This window comes from Henckelia pumila, unplaced genomic scaffold (genome assembly GCF_033568475.1).
Source record: "Henckelia pumila isolate YLH828 unplaced genomic scaffold, ASM3356847v2 CTG_525:::fragment_3, whole genome shotgun sequence".
In the NCBI taxonomy this organism is placed as follows: Eukaryota; Viridiplantae; Streptophyta; class Magnoliopsida; order Lamiales; family Gesneriaceae; genus Henckelia; species Henckelia pumila.
The window spans coordinates 2,702,008-2,721,348 of NW_027331857.1; the positions used below are offsets into that span (position 1 = coordinate 2,702,008).

Genomic DNA, 19,341 nt, shown 5'->3' on the forward strand with positions numbered 1-19,341 from the left:
TTAACCATAATATTATTAAACATATATATGTAAGATGCAAAAATTCAAGCAAACACGGTTTGCCTATTTATTTGAGAATCGTGGTCCGGATGGTGCAATTATTTTGGAAATTAAATCACTTCAATCTCTGATTTTCCTATCAATTCAACATGAGAAATTCGGCTAAGATAACAAATTGGTTAGCTCAACTCTCTATTTGGAATCCAACTTGGAATGGATTAATTGTGATACATTCTTGGTTTCAGGATATTGTATCATTAGACTTGTTAAATGTATCTCAATAAAGGTTGTGTTAGTTACTTAGTTCTTAAAAAAAAAAAAATGTAATAGAGGTTTTCCAGCAATTTACCAATAAAAAATGATACACCTGGGAATCTACCTAATCCATTGATGATCAATATCTCATATTTCAGTTTCTAAATTCAAAAGAATTCATAAAGATAAAAAATTTATACAAGTCTAGAACACTAAATTCATTAAACGCAATGCCACCAATGAAACTCATATTTCCGTTGCCCGTACTTATTGCTTTCAGCTGCTAAGGACGGCGAATTCCTGGAATCTGTACCACACATTTCAACACCATGTCACAAGTAGTAGGAACATATTGATAGAGAACGCAAGCGTTTCAGGACGGAGAAAGAGAGGTGGTAGAATAATCTATATACACGCAGCCCTTTCATATAAACACTAACCTCGACTCCACGAGGCCCTATTCGATTGCGTGATATAAAATTGAGTACCAGAGTAGCGAATTCATCGGGAACATCCTCCTATGATTCAAAAACAAATCAAAAAAAATGCAGTCAGCAACGTGCCCAAGAAAATGAAACACGCAATACTCAATCTAACCTGTATGGCATGGCCCGTATGCCTGACGACCACCATTTGGAACTTTCCTTGCATTTGACCGATAGTGAGAGTTCTGCAACAATGTTCTCAATTAGTATGCAACAGCCTCGATGGACACACCTTTCTAACATCAAGCACTGAAGCCACTGATTACCATTTACCAGTCATAGTTAATAATGGAGCAACTTCTCTAACGACATTACAATCAAAAGATTATCAAGAATGGGGCTTTTGCATTTTGAAGCCGTGTGGAAAGCTTCCGAATGTTGATTCATAAGCATGGTTTGATTTTCTAGGTCAAATTGAGATACAGCTTTCGTATTTGGTGTTATTTCCTACTGAAAACTGGGAAACGGCCATATCATTCTATACATGCAGCATCCTAACATTCCATAAAATTTATTCAGAGACTTCGAGTGAGAGAAACCTGTCCAATCTATCAGTGCCTGCCAAAAGTAAGAGTTTTGGTACAGGAGATGACAAGAACCTTTCTGAAAGGCCCTCATACCTGAAACATAATGTCACCAATATAGAAACAGCAATTTTTAGATGAGAAACAAAAAAATCGAGCAAGTATAAACTGTTGAAAGAAAATTAACAGGTACGATAGCAAGCTTCAAAAGACGAGGACTGTTAAACAGCAAATTAGTAAGAGAGTCAAACATCGGCATTAAATAAACAACACACTGATTTATTAATCATAGAAAGTTCATAGAAAGAATGGTTTTTACCAGCCTCTCCAATATTGCTCTGTTTCTTCCAATCTAGCACGATGGGTATAACTATAGAGCAGCACAAGTCACCAATTAAGTGAAATTACCAAAAAAATAAGAAATCATTCACCAATCAGCAAAATTATTAATCGGTAGAATTTCTTGCTATAATTTATTAAGTTTGCAAACCAAGAGTAAAACCAAAAGCATGTTTACCACTTTCTTGAATCATCATATGTCAGTGTGCTGGGAATAGAGACACGAGCAGATTCAATGTTTCTCAAAGTGCCTCCTTTGACACTCCATTCAATCTACACACACAAGTGTAACACAATAATCACCAACAACTAAAAAGAAAAATAACATGTGGATGGCCATTATTTGAATTAGATGGAAACAGGTGAACTGAAGTATTGCCTCAAGTAAATTTTAAATTCAATGTACCATCTAGTTCAAAAAATGCTTAGCACGAGGACAGAAATGGTATAACCATTCAAAAATCACTAGTCAGATCTAATAATTCATGTGGTAACAAGCATTTGCTGTCCAATTATGCACGATAAGCCTGGCTGAACGTAATCAGGATCAACTAGAAAAAATTATGAGATAACCAGAATGCTGGAGAATAGTGTTATCTATCACTTAGCTGACTAAGATGATTGAGAAGAACTTTACACTGTAACTCCAAAATAAGAACCCACACAAAAAAAGTATGGTACAAAAAGAGATTGCTCACCGCTTTCTCAATTGTAGAGAAATGTTGCATTCTATTCGATAGAATCTTCTGCATGTGTATCAATGATGCCAATGCCGTTCCCTGAAATTCTCTATTACTATAAATAAGCTTAAATCGATATTCCAGTGATTAATATTTGATTGTAATCCAGTTTCCACTGAAAGCGATATAAAAAGTAAAGCAGCTTGAATTTTTTTTCATTTTTTTATGCAGACCTCAACAACATCAACAACAACTAACCCAGCCAAGCTGGGAAGTGCCTTCTTTGCAGCAACATGAACAGCAATGGAGCCTCCCATACTGCATCACAAGGATTTAACATCTAACATCAAAATTTAAACAGCAATTTATGAATAAATAAGTACTTGTGGCAAAAACAATGCAGAAATGTTTCAGGTTACAGTTGCCATCAATAGCATAAATAGCTATAAATCAACATTTTGTTGAAAAGAATATCATTTAAATTTAAACCTTGAAAGGGTTAGGTTAATTAGTTGTTAGAAGTCAGAAATCAACTTCAACAACTCTAATCTTGCACGAAAACTCCGTGAAAAAGAAGTTACCACACAAGTCTCACATCAAACTACTGGTCACAAAGTTTGGTAGCAGAAAAATAACATTTTTAGGCGTTTTTTCCCCGTGAAAATCAAGCTTCATCATCAAGAACATAAGACTGGGTATGCGATTAAATAACATAAAGCAAATTTTCTGTGTTATATTAAAGGATCACAACCTGTGACCTACAATCACAATTGCAGGAGGAGAATTTCCATACATGGTCTTCAGAACTGCCAGTACATCATTGCACATTGTCTGAAATTATTGCAAAAACTCAACGACAAAAACCCAAAGGCATAAAATCGCTTGGATCTTCAACCCGTTAATACAATGAAAACAAGATTTGCAATGCATCTTTCACTGTATTACTTTCTTACAAAAACACACCTCGATAGATAGATCAAGATCATTCCCTGTGGATGACTTCCCATGTCCCCTCAAATCCAGGGCAACTACCCGAGCTTTCTCTTTTATTTTACTTGCTGACAGAGCAAACGATAGCCTAGAAATGTGCTGCTCATCAATATGTAACTCAGATTGCTAAAAAGCAAAACACATCAATATAAATGCACCAAAACAATGTGAAGATCTATCAAGCAACAGAAGATTAGTAAGTTTTCTGAACTATTGCGACAGTAGAAATACAAAATTTAGATGAGTACAAATCCTCATTCTCTATTTGTTCGTTAACACTGCTAAACAACATTTGATATTTTATACTATATACCAAGAAGAGGAAAATAAATGGTCAAATGAAATTGATTGATTCATAATTAACAATGAAGCAAATTGCACTTCCTTCATTAGATTAGGCCTTAGGGAATTAATAAATAGTAATAGGTAAATGCTCCTAGCCTCCATATCTAATTAGAATTGTCAATCAAATAGAGCAAATTGATCTTCCCACGACAAAGGAAGCATATATGAAGGTGAATTACACAGGTCTCAATAAAGGATCAACGTACCCCGAATAACCCCCACCATGTAGACAGAAAACAACTGGACCCTCAGTTCCAGCCTTATAAATGTGAAAAACCTGAAATGAAATGTTTAATACAAGAGAAATTGTCCTTAAGAAAATAAAAATATGAGGATTAATGAAGCAATAGGAAATATGCAACTAACCTCCTCTGAATCCTCGATATGGACATCCTCTTCTTGGTCAAAGTAACTCTTCCAATCTAAAGGCATATATTTTTGTGAAGAAATCCTACAAATGTAAACATGAAGAAAAATAATTCATACGCAAACAAAAAATTTGTATTTAAAATATTTTAGCACGCAATTATGCTAATAAAAAACACTGAACAAAATACAAAATAAAAAAGCAGTGCCTCTGAATAGATACTGATATCTTATTACATCAATAACTGTCACTAGACGAATCAGAACACTAGAAGAATGCTACTTCATAATTTTTTGACAAGGGTACTAAATAATGATCACGAAGAAGAATACTCCACTCGTAATGCAATAAAGATTAATAAACATACTCTTCAAATAAAAGGTTAGAAATTTGATTTGGAAAAAAATTCTGAAGAATTACAGAAAAAAAAATGCAAGAAAATGGCGTAATTTGATCGAGTAGTAAGTAAATACTGCACTGGTGGACGATCAGGTTTGGAAGCAAAGGAGGATGGCATTTTCCCGACATTCTGCGAGGCATTTTCGGATTCCTCTTCCGGAAGCTTTGAACCCCTAATAGTAACAACGTGATTGTTATTTCCACGTCGATATTGGATATGATTTTGTTCCGTATCTAGTGTTTTCTGAGAAATCTTTGAGGTAATTAAACTTACAGGAACGTTTTTTCATACAAGGACATGTTGGATTAAGTAAAACACAAGGTCCATGCATCATATATTTAACTACCAATGAAAATAAATATGGATGTGTATGTTGATCAGGTAATTCTGCACAAACAATTTTTTCAAATGCTTCAGGGTGAAACATTTTAAATGTTTGGTTTAAAATACGTAAAAAATGAGCTTGGTGAGCCTATTTTTTGGAATTCTATTACATAAGTGTAAGCAACAACATGACCAAAAATTGCATTTTTTAACAATTTGTTTTTTAAAAATTGGATCATCGCACGAAATATTCTAGCAATCAAATCAGGTCTATTTTTTTATTTCATCGGAAGGTAAACACAAAGCTTTTATTTTGACCAATTTGGATTTGAAGTTATTGTTAAAAAATTATCAGGTTTTCCATAACGTTAAAGCATCCATATACGTTTCACGCATATCTCTAGGTCCTCCAATAAATGAGGCAGGTAATATCATATGTTTTCCAACATCAACACCCATTTGACACCCTTGTGTAATACTATCTAGTAACCCACGGTACACTTAGTTTCGTAAACGATTTTGCATGTCTGTACTAGTTCTAAAAAAGTCTAAACTTGATGTCTCAATTTAATAAACATATGTACCATATATTGCTGTAAAAGCCTACCAATGTGTAGTAAGAAAAATTTATTATTCTCTCTTATTTGTAACTTAAAACAGTAATATTCACAGCATGACACCGTTAACCTTTGGTTGTTGCCCTTTTCAAAACCAATAATAAAAGTAAAACAATTTCGTAAATATAACTAATTTTAAACATTGCACTACTAAATTTTAATTTTAAGATTACAACAATCGTAACTTGAAATTACCTTGATTTTCAGCGTGTATGAAGTAATTGGCATTTATGGGATTTCGGATGTCATAGATGGTTTCACCATCGCATGTCGGTCTAAGAGTCATTTTTTTTTTTTGCCTTTGATTAATTCTTTCAATTTTTCAATGTCAACCAGATTCTCCATTTGTAAATATAAGAGGATATTGCATAGGATCATAAAAGGTAAAATAGTGTTTAATTATTAGAGGGCGACTATCTTTTGGATATACTTGTATGTGTTGACTTTTATATTGGTCCCCCTTCATTAGATTCTAGCCATATTCCGGCAATTTGAGACATAGTAGGATTATTAAGAACGCGTTGATCAATGATAGGGTCAGCTTGTAAAGCTATTTTATATTCGTATAAGTTATGAATACTATTAAGACTTTGAAATAAATTTATATATGGATTTATTCTTAATATATGAATTAATTTTTGTCCAAGAATTTCTAATACGCATCCGATTCAAGATCTCATGTTCAGTATCAAAAAAATACAGCTGCAGATTTTTAGGGTTCTCATTATTTGATGGTATTAATTGATCCATAAAGTGGTAAACCTGACCTTGTACACAACATGTATAAATTCCATCATTTCTTGAAGCTAAATATTTGTCACAATGTTCGCCCATTGATGTGAATTCAAACATGTTATTGTAACTACGAAAGTGTTCATTGAATTCTTTATTTCTTCAGCATTACCAAGATACAAATGTACTAACTCAGAAGGCATTTCTGCAGAAAAAAAATTTGTCTCGTAGTGAGCAGCAAACTGTTGGTGGTTCTAAGTAAATACGTCTTGCATAACAAAATTCACAATTTGGCACATTAGGCAATAAATCTCGACTACTCACTATATATCTTAATGGGTCAACCTCAACATTTTCTAGATCGATTGTACTTGGAATTGGCAGTTGCCTTTGTTCTCTTCGCCGAATATTTTTTGAAAATCTACTATCATCTAAAGCACTGTTTGGTTTGAGTGATAGGATAATTAATCCATAGATAAGTAATATAATATAAATTAAAAATAAATAAGAAAAAATGGTTAATAAATTATTTGATTTGATGGATAGATTATAATTTATTTGATTTAATTGATGTAAAATTATTATTAATAAATAGATAAATAATATGACGAAAATAAGACGATATTGATTGAGATAAGTTATACATAGATTAATAATACATCAAACCAAACAATGCCTAAGCAAGTATATTTATTTCTATGAGATTTCGTTATCTTATTAACTTTTAAAACGTTTTCTTTTCCACTTCGTGACATTATTGCTACTTTAAATTTAAATTATTATAAACAAGGTAAAATATTATAACTTAAATATTCTAAAATTTAATCTTGTTCAAAACTACGAGGTAAAGCACACTATGATACATAACTAAGTTTATTGGTTAGGTAGTTATTAAATAACTGCAAGGTAGAACAAGTAAACCTAAATATTCTTAAGTGTAATCTTGCTCAAAACTACAGAGTAAAACACACTATGAGACAGAAGTAAAACATACTATGATACATAACTAAGTTTCTTAGTTAGGTAGTTATTAAAGTTAAACAGAAAACTACAAGCTAGAACAGTGCAAACCTAAATATTTTGAAATGTAATCATACTCATACTACAAAATAAAACACACTGATACAGAAGTAATTATGGTAGTTGAGTACTTTTAAATTAAAAAGAAAACTGTACAGTAAAACAGTGTGAACCTAATTATTCTTAATTTTAATCTTGTTCAAAACTACAAAATAAAACACACCTGTAAGCTGACAGAGTCGAAGAACTCAACATTTTTTATTGATCACCCTTCGGTAAGTGCACGGCATATGATTTGATACAATAAGTAGTCCTAGGAAGAGAGTGATATAAACCGTTAAAAAAAGTAAAAAATCAGGTTTTAGTTCTACTAATATTTTCGAAATTTGGGCACTTAGCTAAAAGCATCTGATATATGAAAATTTGGAAAGCAAATATGAGATGGTCTCAATTACATTGTTGTGCACTTTGAGATATATCAAAATTTAAGACGATTCTCGTAATGCACCTTTTATGCCCAGCTGTCTTTCATTTCTTGACACAAGCCTCCTTTCGCGAACGAGTCAACTTGGAAAGATCTGCTGTCAGTCAATAACAAAACAAAAATGAGCATTCTTTAGGCCGTCATCAAATTATATTATGCAGTAATAACAGAGTAGGCAGCTCCTGTTGTTATTGTAAGAAAGGCAGGTGTATTGTAACCAACTAAATATCAACGTTATTGACCCGATAGAGGCTGCACATAAACAACATTCATTTACTTCAATTCAGATTTTTTCATTTATTAATATTTTTAATGATCACTGCCAAAGCTTAAAGATCCGAAGGTTAAAGATCGAAAGCCACTGAGCACATGGAATGTAATCCTAAAATCCCAAATGAAAAGATACCCAAAAAAGAAAAGCGAAACAGAGACAAAAACAAAAACCAAATATGAAAAACTACCAGAGAATGAAAGTAACAAGAGACCACATAGAAAACACCGGAAAGAGGCTAAAAAATCAGAGCATATTTAATTATTCAACAATCCTTTTAATTCCAAAATTTAAATTTGAATAGATCTTACATAACATCTGAAATATCCTTGTTGTATCAAGAGTATATTATCCATATGATCTACATGCCAAATACACATATGATACGGTATGTAGGTAATAACATCTCATCGTCTAAAGATCACAAATCACTAAAACGCACTTAAAACACAAATGGCTAAGGCTTCTACCCAAAAAAAACAGAGCAATCAATTTCATCAGGACGTAAAGATTTTTAGAAAATGTTACTTCTTGAACCTACACCCAACAACAACCAAATAAATTTCGTCAAATTGCACAAATTTTGACCAGTTTAAGGGAGCGAAACAAGGAATCTTGAGGAGTACAGAGTACTCCAATTTTATTTTTCTAATTGCTCTCATGAGGTCTAATATAATAACTAAAACACACACACATTATGAGAATGTCAAAAGACCAAAGGAAAAAACCAAACATTAACAAGAGAAGAGAACACTGAAGATTGAAAGTACGAAAAGGCTACATGAAACACAGTAGACGGGGGATAGGAAATCAGATCATATTTGAATATTCAACAATCACTTTAAATCTGAATAGATCTTACATTAACATTTGGAACATCCTTGCTGTAACAATAGTATATCATATATGATCTACATGCCAAATAAAAATACGATACAATATGTAGGTAATAACATTTCAGCATTTAAAATCACAAAACACTAAAACCAACTTAAAACTTAAATGGCTAAAGTTTATGTCCAAGAAACAGAGTAATCATTTTCATCAACGAGGAAAGATTTTAACAATTTTAAGGGAGTAACAAGAAAACTGAAGGAAAACTCCGATTTTCTTTTTCTAATGGCTCTGATGAAATATAATTCAATTTAAAAAATTAAAATACACATGGCACGTCACGAGAATGTCAAAAGACCAAAAAAAAGTCACGGGACAAAAACAAAAACCAGAGATGAAAACTAATGAAAACATAGTAGAAATTGTTACTTATTGAATTTCTACCCAAAAACAGATTTTGCCACAAGGATTATTCACGTTTTTTGACAGTTGAGAGAGTTCATTAGCTTAAGCTAAGGTAAAAGCCAGGTTTATTGAGATGACATTGTTTATAATCATCGCATGGATCAGTTACTTGACAAGCTTAAACAGGAATGTTAAGACGATTAAAATGATCTCATCCTAACACATAAAATTTTGAAACATAACGCATATCATATAGGTACAATTATGATGTCAACAGTAAGTGATGTGTGATATTTCTTGATTACTTGGTCTCTTTACATACAACTTGCTGATCAAATACAAGATCCGATTTGAGAAGAACAAAGTCAATCCCATTACTCAAATCTCAGAAATAAAAACCTAAACACAAGCTGCCAGAAGAAACAGTGGTTTAATATTTACCACATGCTTGGTCAATTGAGAATAGCAATTTTCTGATTCATGATTTTAGTTCCAGAGAGTTAATAATTGCCAAATTAGTGCATAAAAGAGTTTCTCCAGATTTGTTCCCTTGAAAACAATTTTCAGCAGAAGAAGGATAAAATTACATTCAACCAACATACAATTTGCATAAATTTAAAAATAATGAGATACACTGACGAAAGCTAAGCGTCATAAGAAATCAAAAAACCCAAACAAAAACAAGTGAAGATCAAAGTGGAAACACAGAACACCGAGAATATCCAAAAACCTAAAAAAAAGGTAAGTGCAACGCGTATGATTTGATACAGTGATACCCAAGTATTCCTAAAAAGAAAGCGATATAAACCATCAACAAAGTAAAATTAGTTTTTTGTTCTACTAATCTTTTCGATATTTGAGCGGGCGTAGTTAAAAGTATCTGGTATATGAAAATTTTGAAAGCAAATATGAGATAGTCTCAATTCTCTCTGAATACACATTTTATGCCCAGCTGTATTTCTTTTCTTGACACAAATCTCCTTTCACAATCGAGTCAACTTGGAAAGATGTCGTTAACGAAACAAAAATGAACATTGTTTAGGTCATCGTCAAATGATAATTATGAAGTAATAAAAGAGTATGCCATTCCTGTTATTATTGTAGGAAAGCGAGATGTGTCGTAACCAACTAAATATCAACATTGTTGACCCGATGGAGGCTGCAAATATATAACATTCATTTACTTCAATTCAGAGTTTTCCAGTAATTAATACTATTAATGATCAATGCTGAAACTTAGAGATCCAAAGCAAACGAGCACATGGTAATCAATTGATATTTGGCCAACTGTTAGATTTTCATTGTAGATATTCTAAAATTTACAGCTTGTAACTACACTGGGAGAAAACTGAATTCAAATAGACATCTCCTTTCCAACAAGCTCAATTATAAGTCTATGACACTAGCTGACGTGGCTAATAAATCATTTTCGGAGTTTTTCCCTTTCATAATATTAGCTACTTCCAAAAATTTTCTAGAACTGATCTTACTTACCCTCACAAAACAACATATAATCATCAGATTTTATTTCTTTCGCTTTCCTCAACGCAGTCCAAATCCAACTCCATAAGATGTGTGAGTGAATATGTAATATAATCAAATAAAACAGGGCAATCATTTTTCTGTAAAAATTGTATTTCGCCACGTACTACGTTCCTGAATCAAATATTTCAATTACAAGTACAAAAAACACCGAGAATCTGAATTAGTAAAAGAATAAAACAACCATCATGCTATCATCAAGGTAACCTCAAAAATAGTGGCTCGATATGTCGAGGTAAAAGCGAAACAGATATGAAATTATTAACAAGAGATCACATAACTCTTATTATAAACACATCACTGTTCGAAAGTTTGACAGAACGGGTGAGAGTAAAACTCATGCTTATTTTTAATACATAAAGTTACAGTAGGATATAATTAAAATGACAGCACACACGCCTGAACATAAGTAAAATTTATATAACATTTGAACGCCCCTACCACATCAATAGTACATTGTCCATATGCTGTGTACCAAATAAAAATATGGTACAGTATGCAAGTAACAACATCTCATCATGTAAGGATCACTGAGCGCTAAAATGAATTTCAGACTTAAATGGTTAAAGTGCACTCATGTCTCACACCAAAAGAAGCAATCGAACATTGATGTTGATTCATTCCAATGAATTTCATAACAAGGCTGTTTCCTTCCACTTTGAGATCCACCACGAGTTGATCACATACAACGAGCCTATTGATACTAAGACTAACAAACCAAATTTCTGCATTTACCTCAAAAAAATAAAATAAGTGTTAGGTTCATAGAGGAGCAGCAGGAGATTACAAAATCTAACTACCAGAGCATGACAAATTTAATCAATAATTGGGCATTTGGTCTAGTTGAATGATCCTCACATTGGGTGCGAGCGGTCCCGAGTTCGATTCTTGGAATGCCCCAGCTAAATAAATGAGTTGAAACCGTACAGATGTTTATATGTACCCACGTAACGGGAAACAGGGGATATAAGACAAAAAGTCAAATCAGTTAGTCATAACTTAACCAATACTAAAATATTCCAGATGGACTGATTAATCTTATGGAAATAGACATTCACTTGGAAAAAAAATTACTGACCTAACGTATAACCACAAAGCAATTCATTTACAAAGATGTCCATACACTTCATGAACCCAAAAAACAAGAAGTAAATAAAAGGTTATGAAACACACAAACAAGCAAAAGCCAGCTAAGCTCCCAAAAAAATAGAAACAATGTTTACTAATAATCTAAAACTAATCGTGGTAAAAGCAAGCGAAAAATCAACAAACAGTGATACATGAGTATGGTTTACACTTTTGGTGCGTGAAGTAGCCAAGTTCAATTTTTAGAATTCTTCGCAGATCCTATATACATCACTACCACAACACACAATGAACAAAAAACAAATTGAAGGCCGTCACAGTTTCAACAAACCAAACCAGTCGAAGCTCTCCAATTTGAAGAACGGGGACAACGAATGCGAAACATATCAAGAAATAAGAAAACCCAAAGAAGAAGAAAAGAACATGAAACTAAATAAACCTTAAATCCAAACACGGCACAGCAGAGAAGAGAAGAAAGACGAAAACTTGGTAAATCGAAGTGAGATATTATAATCCAACAAATCAGATAACCCAAACAAGAACAAGAGAAGATCAAAGTGAAACAAAAAACACCTGCAACGTCAAGAAACCCAAAATAACAAAACAAAAACACGGAAGACAACGAACCCAGTCGAAGATCTCCAATCCCAAGAAGAGGGAACACTCAACACTGCGCCGAAGGATCGAAAGCCGAAGGAATTGGATCATCTGCTGTGTTGAGCAAAAAGCAACGACACCGTATTCTTTTTCTTTTTTTCTTCGTTTTTCGGTTTTTTTTTTTTTTTTTTGCCTTTTTTAATTAAAAAAAATTATTCTTGGCAAAATGTATTAGATTTTGACATAGTTTCTTTTGAAAAAAAACACGTGCACAACTTTGGGTTAAATTTATTTTGAATGAAATAATATAGATAGTTTAATTTTATTAGTTTAGATTTTTTTTAAAATTTAAATTAATTATTTTAAATAAATTTTTTAATGTAATAGCATTTTTGTAAGCACGCGGTTAGAAAAATTTCTCGAGTTGAACGTGTATTTAACAACATAAATTAATTTTAATTAACAATGATATAATCAATTTAATTACATGATTTTGATGAAATCGACTAAAGTTGATAATAAAAAAAATACATAGTTATTGGACTACAATTGATTCATTAAAATATAAATGATTAAAAATATCATACATCAATACATACATGACCAAAATTGATATTTTACCTAAAAATTTTAACGATATAAGATTATTAACATGCTAATGCTTGAATTAAAATTTTAGAATATTTTCATCATGAATTAATGTTCGAAATACTTTATATGTTTAGGTTGTTGATTAGACATACTCACAATATAGTTTATAGACAAAAATAAATAATTCTTACTTGATAGAGGGGAAAAATAAGGAAAAAAAAGAGAAAAAGTAAAATAATTGGACAAATAGTAACACGAGGGAAAGAAAAATAAAATAATTCGACAAGTAAGCACGAGGTAAAGAATTCGACAAGGTCATATCAAATCCTATACAACTTTGTTGACACAAAGGGCAAAAACAAAAAAGTTAAAAAAAGGGCAAAAAATAAATAAAGAAAAATGGTGTCGTTTTGGTGCACAGCATCACGTGCTGTTTTGGTTAACACAACAGAGGATCCCCTCTCGAATTATAAGTAGCTGAAGAAAGAGCAAGTAACGAGAAGCGAAGTGATCCGTATTCCCAATAAAAGAGTGTCATATGCAAATAGCAAATGAGTAATAGCTGGTGAATTTCGATGACATCTAATGCCTCTCAATTATCCCCTCGATATGTACCTTGTAATGAGTGAGGTTAACCTTTGAGCATATATCAAGAACAAGTAAAGGGATAAGGGACATCCTTGTCTTAACCCTCGAGAAGGGGCAAAAAAACTGGAAAGATGACCATTTATACGAATTGAAAACTGAACGGTGCTCAAATAGTCCATGATGCGATTAATCCATTGAGTTGAAAAACCCAATCTTCCCATAATAGCCTTCAAATAACTTCATTCTACACAATCATAGGCTTTGTTCATATCTAGTTTGATTGCTATAAGGCCCTGTCGACCTCTAGATTGTCTACGTAAAGTGTGCAAACACTCAAAGCAACCATAATGTTATCAGTAATAAGACGCCCCGGAATAAGATAAAAGCACTCTGCTCCGTATCAATAATGTGAGGAAGAAATAATGTGAGGAAGAAACATCTTCAAACGTTTAGTCATGACTTTACACGAGTTTTGCTATTACATTACACAGACTGATCGACCAATATTATTTAACCAAACGAGGCTTTTTATTTTTTGGGATAGGAGTTGAATAAATTGTGTTCAAAACTCCAATGGATGTCTTGCCATTAAGAATATTCAGACAAAGCATCGAAATTTGCTCATCAACTAAATCTCAGTTCTCCTGATAAAACCCAGCATGGAAACCATCCGACCCCAGTGCTTTCCATGGTGTCATCCCATATAAAACCCTACGAACCTCCTATGATATTTTTATGTTTGCTATTTCAATTTTTTTTTTATCATTGATTTGTTTGTAGATCTTCAACCTTTATTTTTCGAAGTCCTTCAATCTTTAACTATAGTCTCTTCTCTAGACCAAGCAAGAGAAGCAAGATTGTGATTCAAAATGCAAATAAAACAATTAACACACTACCAAATTGTTAATCCACACTACACATAGGCCTAAACAATTACATGGATTCTTTCTTACAAAACAAGTACATGATACCTGAAACTCAATTTTCTATAAATCAAATATCATCGTCACCTATGGTTTTCTCAATAACATCGATACAATATCCCACAGATCTTCTCTGAGACATAGCATTTGCAAGCATCGATCGAGCTCTTTCATGGCGACGAAGCGTGAGGACAGTATTCAGCACTGCCCATCTCACTTGACCATCAGCTTTCTTCTGGGTAAAGCCTAAGCTTCGGAGTAACTTGTCCAACTGTTGGCCAAAAATGTCAAGAATGAGAATTGCATAGACAAGACCATTTGCCAAGAAAACAGTATTACAAACTTCTTCGTAGAACAATTTCCAACTTTCGCTCAAAATTATTGATTATACAAACTTGGCATACATCATTCGATTTTAATAAGGAATGCGATGGAACAAGGAAATGTCATTGTCCTACTGGAATGTGTTTGGTGAGCGCAAAACGCAGAGGCAAAATAAATCTTATTTCCAATGGTTTCCTTTCAAGAAAAAGGACTTTTAATTTTTGAACAACTAATGTATTTTATCTTCAGATGAATCTAAGATGAGTATCAAGGATGTCAAGAAAGAAGAGCATTTCGATGAACTTAAATGAGCAGAGAGCAACAGAACTGTGTTAATATCTGCAAGGCCTCCTTCTGAATAACCAAAAAGAAACTCTGTTGCCACGCCAGCTAGTGCAATACATGAGAACTTGTCCAGTGTCTGAAAGAAGATTATCAACAATTACTTGAGTTACATAGACAAACATTGACAACAATACCATTAACTAACAAAATAGAAACGCTACATACTGTGGCAGATACTTTTCCTCTGCTCACCTGAAATACAAAACAAGTACTCCCATTAATGAAGGATAAGCATCAAATGAATGCACCACTTCAAAATATGCAGCACTATTCCTTTACATAAACCATGACTTGGATATGGACTTCAGTCAACTACTCTGCCAGAATAAGCGCCAAAAATTAAAATCAAGCCCACAAGAAAGAATCCATAAGGTAAATTCAATAACTCGTCTATACATTATTTGCAGAGTTTTCAGTTATCATTGATTGATGGGACACCTTCACCTTAGGATTGGAAATGAAAAAATACAACGCATTGCAATATCTGTAAAACAAAATAGATCTGAAGCTATTCCTCGAAGGTTTCTGAAATTATACTTGTACAACTGAGACAACGGAAACAACCCCATAAAAAATTTGATCGAATAACGAAACCTTGATATTTACAAGCGAAATACAAAAGCTGAAAACTGATTTACTAGCACATTGTCTCATCATCCTCATATACAATTACGACGATTGAAGCAGAAGCAGACATGAAGAGCACACCAGAAGTAGAAATGTCGGAAGAAAACATACTTCTTCAAGAAATTCGAAGTCCACAAAAGCAGTCCCTGCTTGAACATTAAGAGATCCTTCATTCTTTAGAGCTTCCAAACTGGTTAATGTATACCCCCTTGGCAGAATTCCAAGCAAATAAGCAATTAAGAAATGGCCAGCCTCATGCTATGATAACAACAAAGAGTCAATATCAATTTAATTTCGTGGAACAGTGGGGTGGCCTGAGATCCAGAATGTCAGTAATGCAAGAACACTTGTATTAATATATCTATCTATCTATCTATATACGCATATAAATATATTTATAGATAGAGATAGAGAAAACTTACTTGAACAACCCTGTTATGGTACTTTTGACTGAACGAATGGCCAAGGGTATCAAGGACCAAGAAACTGACCCCTCCATTGAAATAAACCTATGCATAATCACTTTGAAGCAAATAGTAATCATATAAAGGCCATAAAACTGTGGAGTAGAGAACTCATAAAACAGGATACAGACATATACGTCATGCCTGCAAGGCTGCAACTGTTTAGAAAACTAAAGCAACGCCAGTGGTTATAATCTATATACGAGAAAGAAAGAGCGTTGCAAAATCACACATATTTGACCAGGCTTATTGGTGCTCGATGAAAATGGCCGAAATATAAATCACACTCATATTTATAAGAATAAGAACCTGCTGGAATGAACTTCATACCCATGCAAAAGATCCCTGCCAGGGTTACAACGTGTAAAGCAACCACATTGATATGAAACAAAATAAGTGTTTCAAATGGTAAATTCCATTTTTTCCCTTGAAGAAAATTATCTTAACCTTTAGCTTAACAAATCAAAAGTTTCACATTTTACCCATCTGTGTTGCGTTTCGTTCATGCAACAAACTTCTCCAGTTTTTAGTACTAAATACTGTAAGTGCGCTTCAAAAGGTTAGGCACAAATATACATTGAAAAGCCAACTCATGCCCTATATTATGAACATAATTTCCTTTTGTGTTGCATTCAAAATTTGAAATTTAGGCTGTTCTTTGAATTCAAATATCAAAACCAGATTTACATAATGTGTATTTAGGGCAGCGTGAGCCAGAGTCACAAGCGAGGTGATGCATAAAAGGTAGCATACCGCATCCAACGTCCACAGAAATAACAAGCCCAGAGACAAGAAAAGGATCTGCCCAGGGCTCAACCCAAATACTTTCCAAGCAGCTATTCCTCCCAGTAGAGCAGCAGCCTGCACAATTCTCTCTATAGAACCCAGTGCGGTATCAACTGGTGATAACAGAGCCACAGTTTCTATTCCATTCAGTTTTAATTCGTCCAGAGTGTAGAGCCTTTGGGGTATCTGCAATGAGTCTATTTAATCGATGATCGAGATGGAAATATAAATTCAAAACTTAAATGATAACTCGAGTAAACATACAAATTTAAAAAATGTGCCTTATTACCGAATATTCCTGAAATCAAACATGAAATTTGATCTTTATCAGGATAACTAGTTAAAGATCTTCATCCTAGGAGTCAACTGAATAACTATACATTTCATAAAGAAAAAATTGGGAATTTATCTGATTGCTTCAATAAAACAAAGTTAAGAAGGAAACAATTCAACCCGATAACCAAAATCAACAATCCACGACTACGAAAATCACACAAGTAAGATTAATCGAACATCAGATTCACCTGGCGAGCGGAGCCGAAGGCTCGGAGGCCCCCAGGCTTGTCCTTCAAAACCTTGACTATACTCAAAGCACCCTTTTCATTTCCTTTGCTCAGCTCGTTATCCACTTCCTCCAACTCCGGCCACCTCAACCTTCCGACGCCGGTAGCCTGCGTCTGCTCTAGTGCACTCGCAACTCTACGTTGGCCAGTGGAATGTCTACAAATTGCTCCATTCCCATGGCAATACAGCATAATATGAGTCCCCATTTTTTGGACAAATGATCGATTATTTCCATCAATATATGTGGGAACACCACTTCCACTTGTGTGGATAATCTATTGGAAAAAGTTTTTTGTGAACCTCCAACTTATATCCATTTGCAATTCACTCCCAATATTTTGGAAAAGGAAAAATTACAAATTTAGTCCTGTCATTTTGATCCTCTATGTTTTTACATTTCAGTTTTAGTCCTGCATATTTTATTTTTGGCAATTTCGATCCTTTTTATTCAAAAATGCTTACGTGGCACTGTACACGTCAGTTTCACATCAGCACTGAATTGGTGCCACATCAGCGCCATGTTGAAAAAAAGACTAAAATCGCCCAAAAAAATAAAGATAGCGGACTAAAACTGAAATATGAAAATATAAAAGACTGAAATCGCAAAGTGACAAACATACAAGATCAAAAAAGCAATTTTCTCTTTTGGAAAAATAAAATACGTGTCTATTTTTATATTAATTTTTATTAACATATAGTTCCATATTGTAAAAATATTAAGAATTTTATTATTTGTTAATACGAGTATTTTATATTGGGTTATTTAGAAAGAAATTTGATGAATTTTTATTATGAAGATTGGTCCTGCTTCTGGTACAAGTAATATCATGCACTTTGAGGGGACATCACGTTGGTGGTAAAGAACAAGTAGTATCGGTGACTTGGAGTTAGCTAGGTGGTTGGGAGGCAGTTTGGTTTCTTAACTGTAGGACCATTTTTAATCAGTAATCAAACTTCAAATATTCAAAAAGTAATCAAACTTCAAAAATTCAATACTCGTCAAGTGTATGCAAATCATGTTTTTGAACGCTTAAAGTTTAGATTCATTTTTTAGTTCAAATTCATAACAAGTATCATCTGCAAGGACTTGCTGGCGGCTAAAGCAGGTAGAAAAAACGAAACAACCGCAACGATGGAGATATCTACCGGAATTTTTTAAGATGTGAAGAGATGAGTTTGGAAATTGAAATGTGAGAGCATAATTAATGTAAAAAATGGACGAAGATCCGACGGAAAGGTACAGCATCATTTGCCGTTAACAATTTTGTCACCATCTTCAAGGGTATTTTCGGTATACAATGAATATTTTAAATTCAATAATATTTATAAGGACAATGTTGTATTTACATATAACCTTACATGTTGGTTTACGCGCGATAATTAAATTATAAAACTACCCTAAATTTCTTGCAAATTTATTTCTTTACCTATAATTTTTTGATTTGTTTAAAAAAATACTATTAGAGAAAAAAATATGATTTATTTATTTATTTATTATTTTGTGAAAACAATTCATATTTTTATTTATTTTAATTTAATTTGATATTTTATTAAACGGGAATAATCTCGTTTTAATATTATTTTTAATTTTAATTAATATTTTCTCCTTCAAACTTTTCTTTCTTTAATTGTACTTGGTTATAAGTTGATCATTATTCTAAAATAGAAAATTTTAATTTTTTCAAAATTTTAATTTGATGAGTAATATTATGATCTTAATGAAGGCATATAATAAAATAAATAGTTTTGATGAAGTGAATATAACCATAATATATCAAATTGGTTTTGAATTCACATCCATTTCAAAATGAGAGTTTTTTAACATATATAAA

At 32.9% G+C, this 19,341-nt stretch overlaps 2 protein-coding genes across 5 annotated transcripts; both read right to left on the reverse strand.

Annotated features, from left to right (window-relative positions):
- Window positions 1-362: 362 nt before the first annotated feature.
- On the reverse strand, window positions 363-12,452 carry LOC140873050 (uncharacterized). Of its 4 annotated transcripts, XM_073276031.1 has the most exons (17): window positions 12,328-12,377; window positions 11,473-11,738; window positions 7,587-7,659; window positions 7,302-7,391; window positions 4,459-4,557; window positions 3,985-4,069; window positions 3,825-3,895; window positions 3,247-3,361; window positions 3,035-3,114; window positions 2,517-2,601; window positions 2,302-2,382; window positions 1,782-1,876; window positions 1,584-1,634; window positions 1,280-1,360; window positions 853-925; window positions 696-773; window positions 363-562 (listed from the first exon to the last, which is right to left on the reverse strand). In XM_073276031.1, the coding sequence occupies exons 4-17, from the start codon at window positions 7,331-7,333 to the stop codon at window positions 539-541; spliced, it is 1,050 nt and encodes a 349-aa protein (XP_073132132.1). In that variant the 5' UTR covers window positions 7,334-7,391; window positions 7,587-7,659; window positions 11,473-11,738; window positions 12,328-12,377; the 3' UTR covers window positions 363-538. The 4 variants fall into 4 exon arrangements, with proteins under 4 accessions (XP_073132132.1, XP_073132130.1, XP_073132131.1 ...); XM_073276029.1 differs by lacking the exon at window positions 11,473-11,738 and having other exon boundaries at window positions 7,587-7,656; window positions 12,328-12,451; XM_073276030.1 differs by lacking the exon at window positions 11,473-11,738 and having other exon boundaries at window positions 12,328-12,450.
- A 1,853-nt stretch (window positions 12,453-14,305) lies between these two features.
- On the reverse strand, window positions 14,306-17,764 carry LOC140873095 (uncharacterized). The gene is made up of 7 exons (XM_073276077.1): window positions 17,470-17,764; window positions 16,913-17,131; window positions 16,118-16,204; window positions 15,807-15,953; window positions 15,234-15,260; window positions 15,052-15,144; window positions 14,306-14,670 (listed from the first exon to the last, which is right to left on the reverse strand). The coding sequence occupies exons 1-7, from the start codon at window positions 17,713-17,715 to the stop codon at window positions 14,470-14,472; spliced, it is 1,020 nt and encodes a 339-aa protein (XP_073132178.1). The 5' UTR covers window positions 17,716-17,764; the 3' UTR covers window positions 14,306-14,469.
- Window positions 17,765-19,341: the final 1,577 nt, after the last annotated feature.

Excerpts from the sequence above, each read along its gene's own strand:
- LOC140873050 (XM_073276029.1), bottom strand. The coding sequence starts at position 7,333 with ATGTTGAGTTCTTCGACTCTGTCAGCTTACAG. Across the intron at positions 3,896-3,984 it reads ATATCGAGGATTCAGAGGAG|GTTTTTCACATTTATAAGGC; the intron begins GTTAGTTGCATA and ends ATTTCATTTCAG. Across the intron at positions 563-695 it reads TAGGGCCTCGTGGAGTCGAG|ATTCCAGGAATTCGCCGTCC; the intron begins GTTAGTGTTTAT and ends TGTGTGGTACAG.
- LOC140873095 (XM_073276077.1), bottom strand. The coding sequence starts at position 17,715 with ATGGGGACTCATATTATGCTGTATTGCCATGGGAATGGAGCAATTTGT. Across the intron at positions 17,132-17,469 it reads CCTTCGGCTCCGCTCGCCAG|ATACCCCAAAGGCTCTACAC; the intron begins GTGAATCTGATG and ends GACTCATTGCAG. Across the intron at positions 15,145-15,233 it reads GAGGAAAAGTATCTGCCACA|ACACTGGACAAGTTCTCATG; the intron begins GTATGTAGCGTT and ends ATCTTCTTTCAG.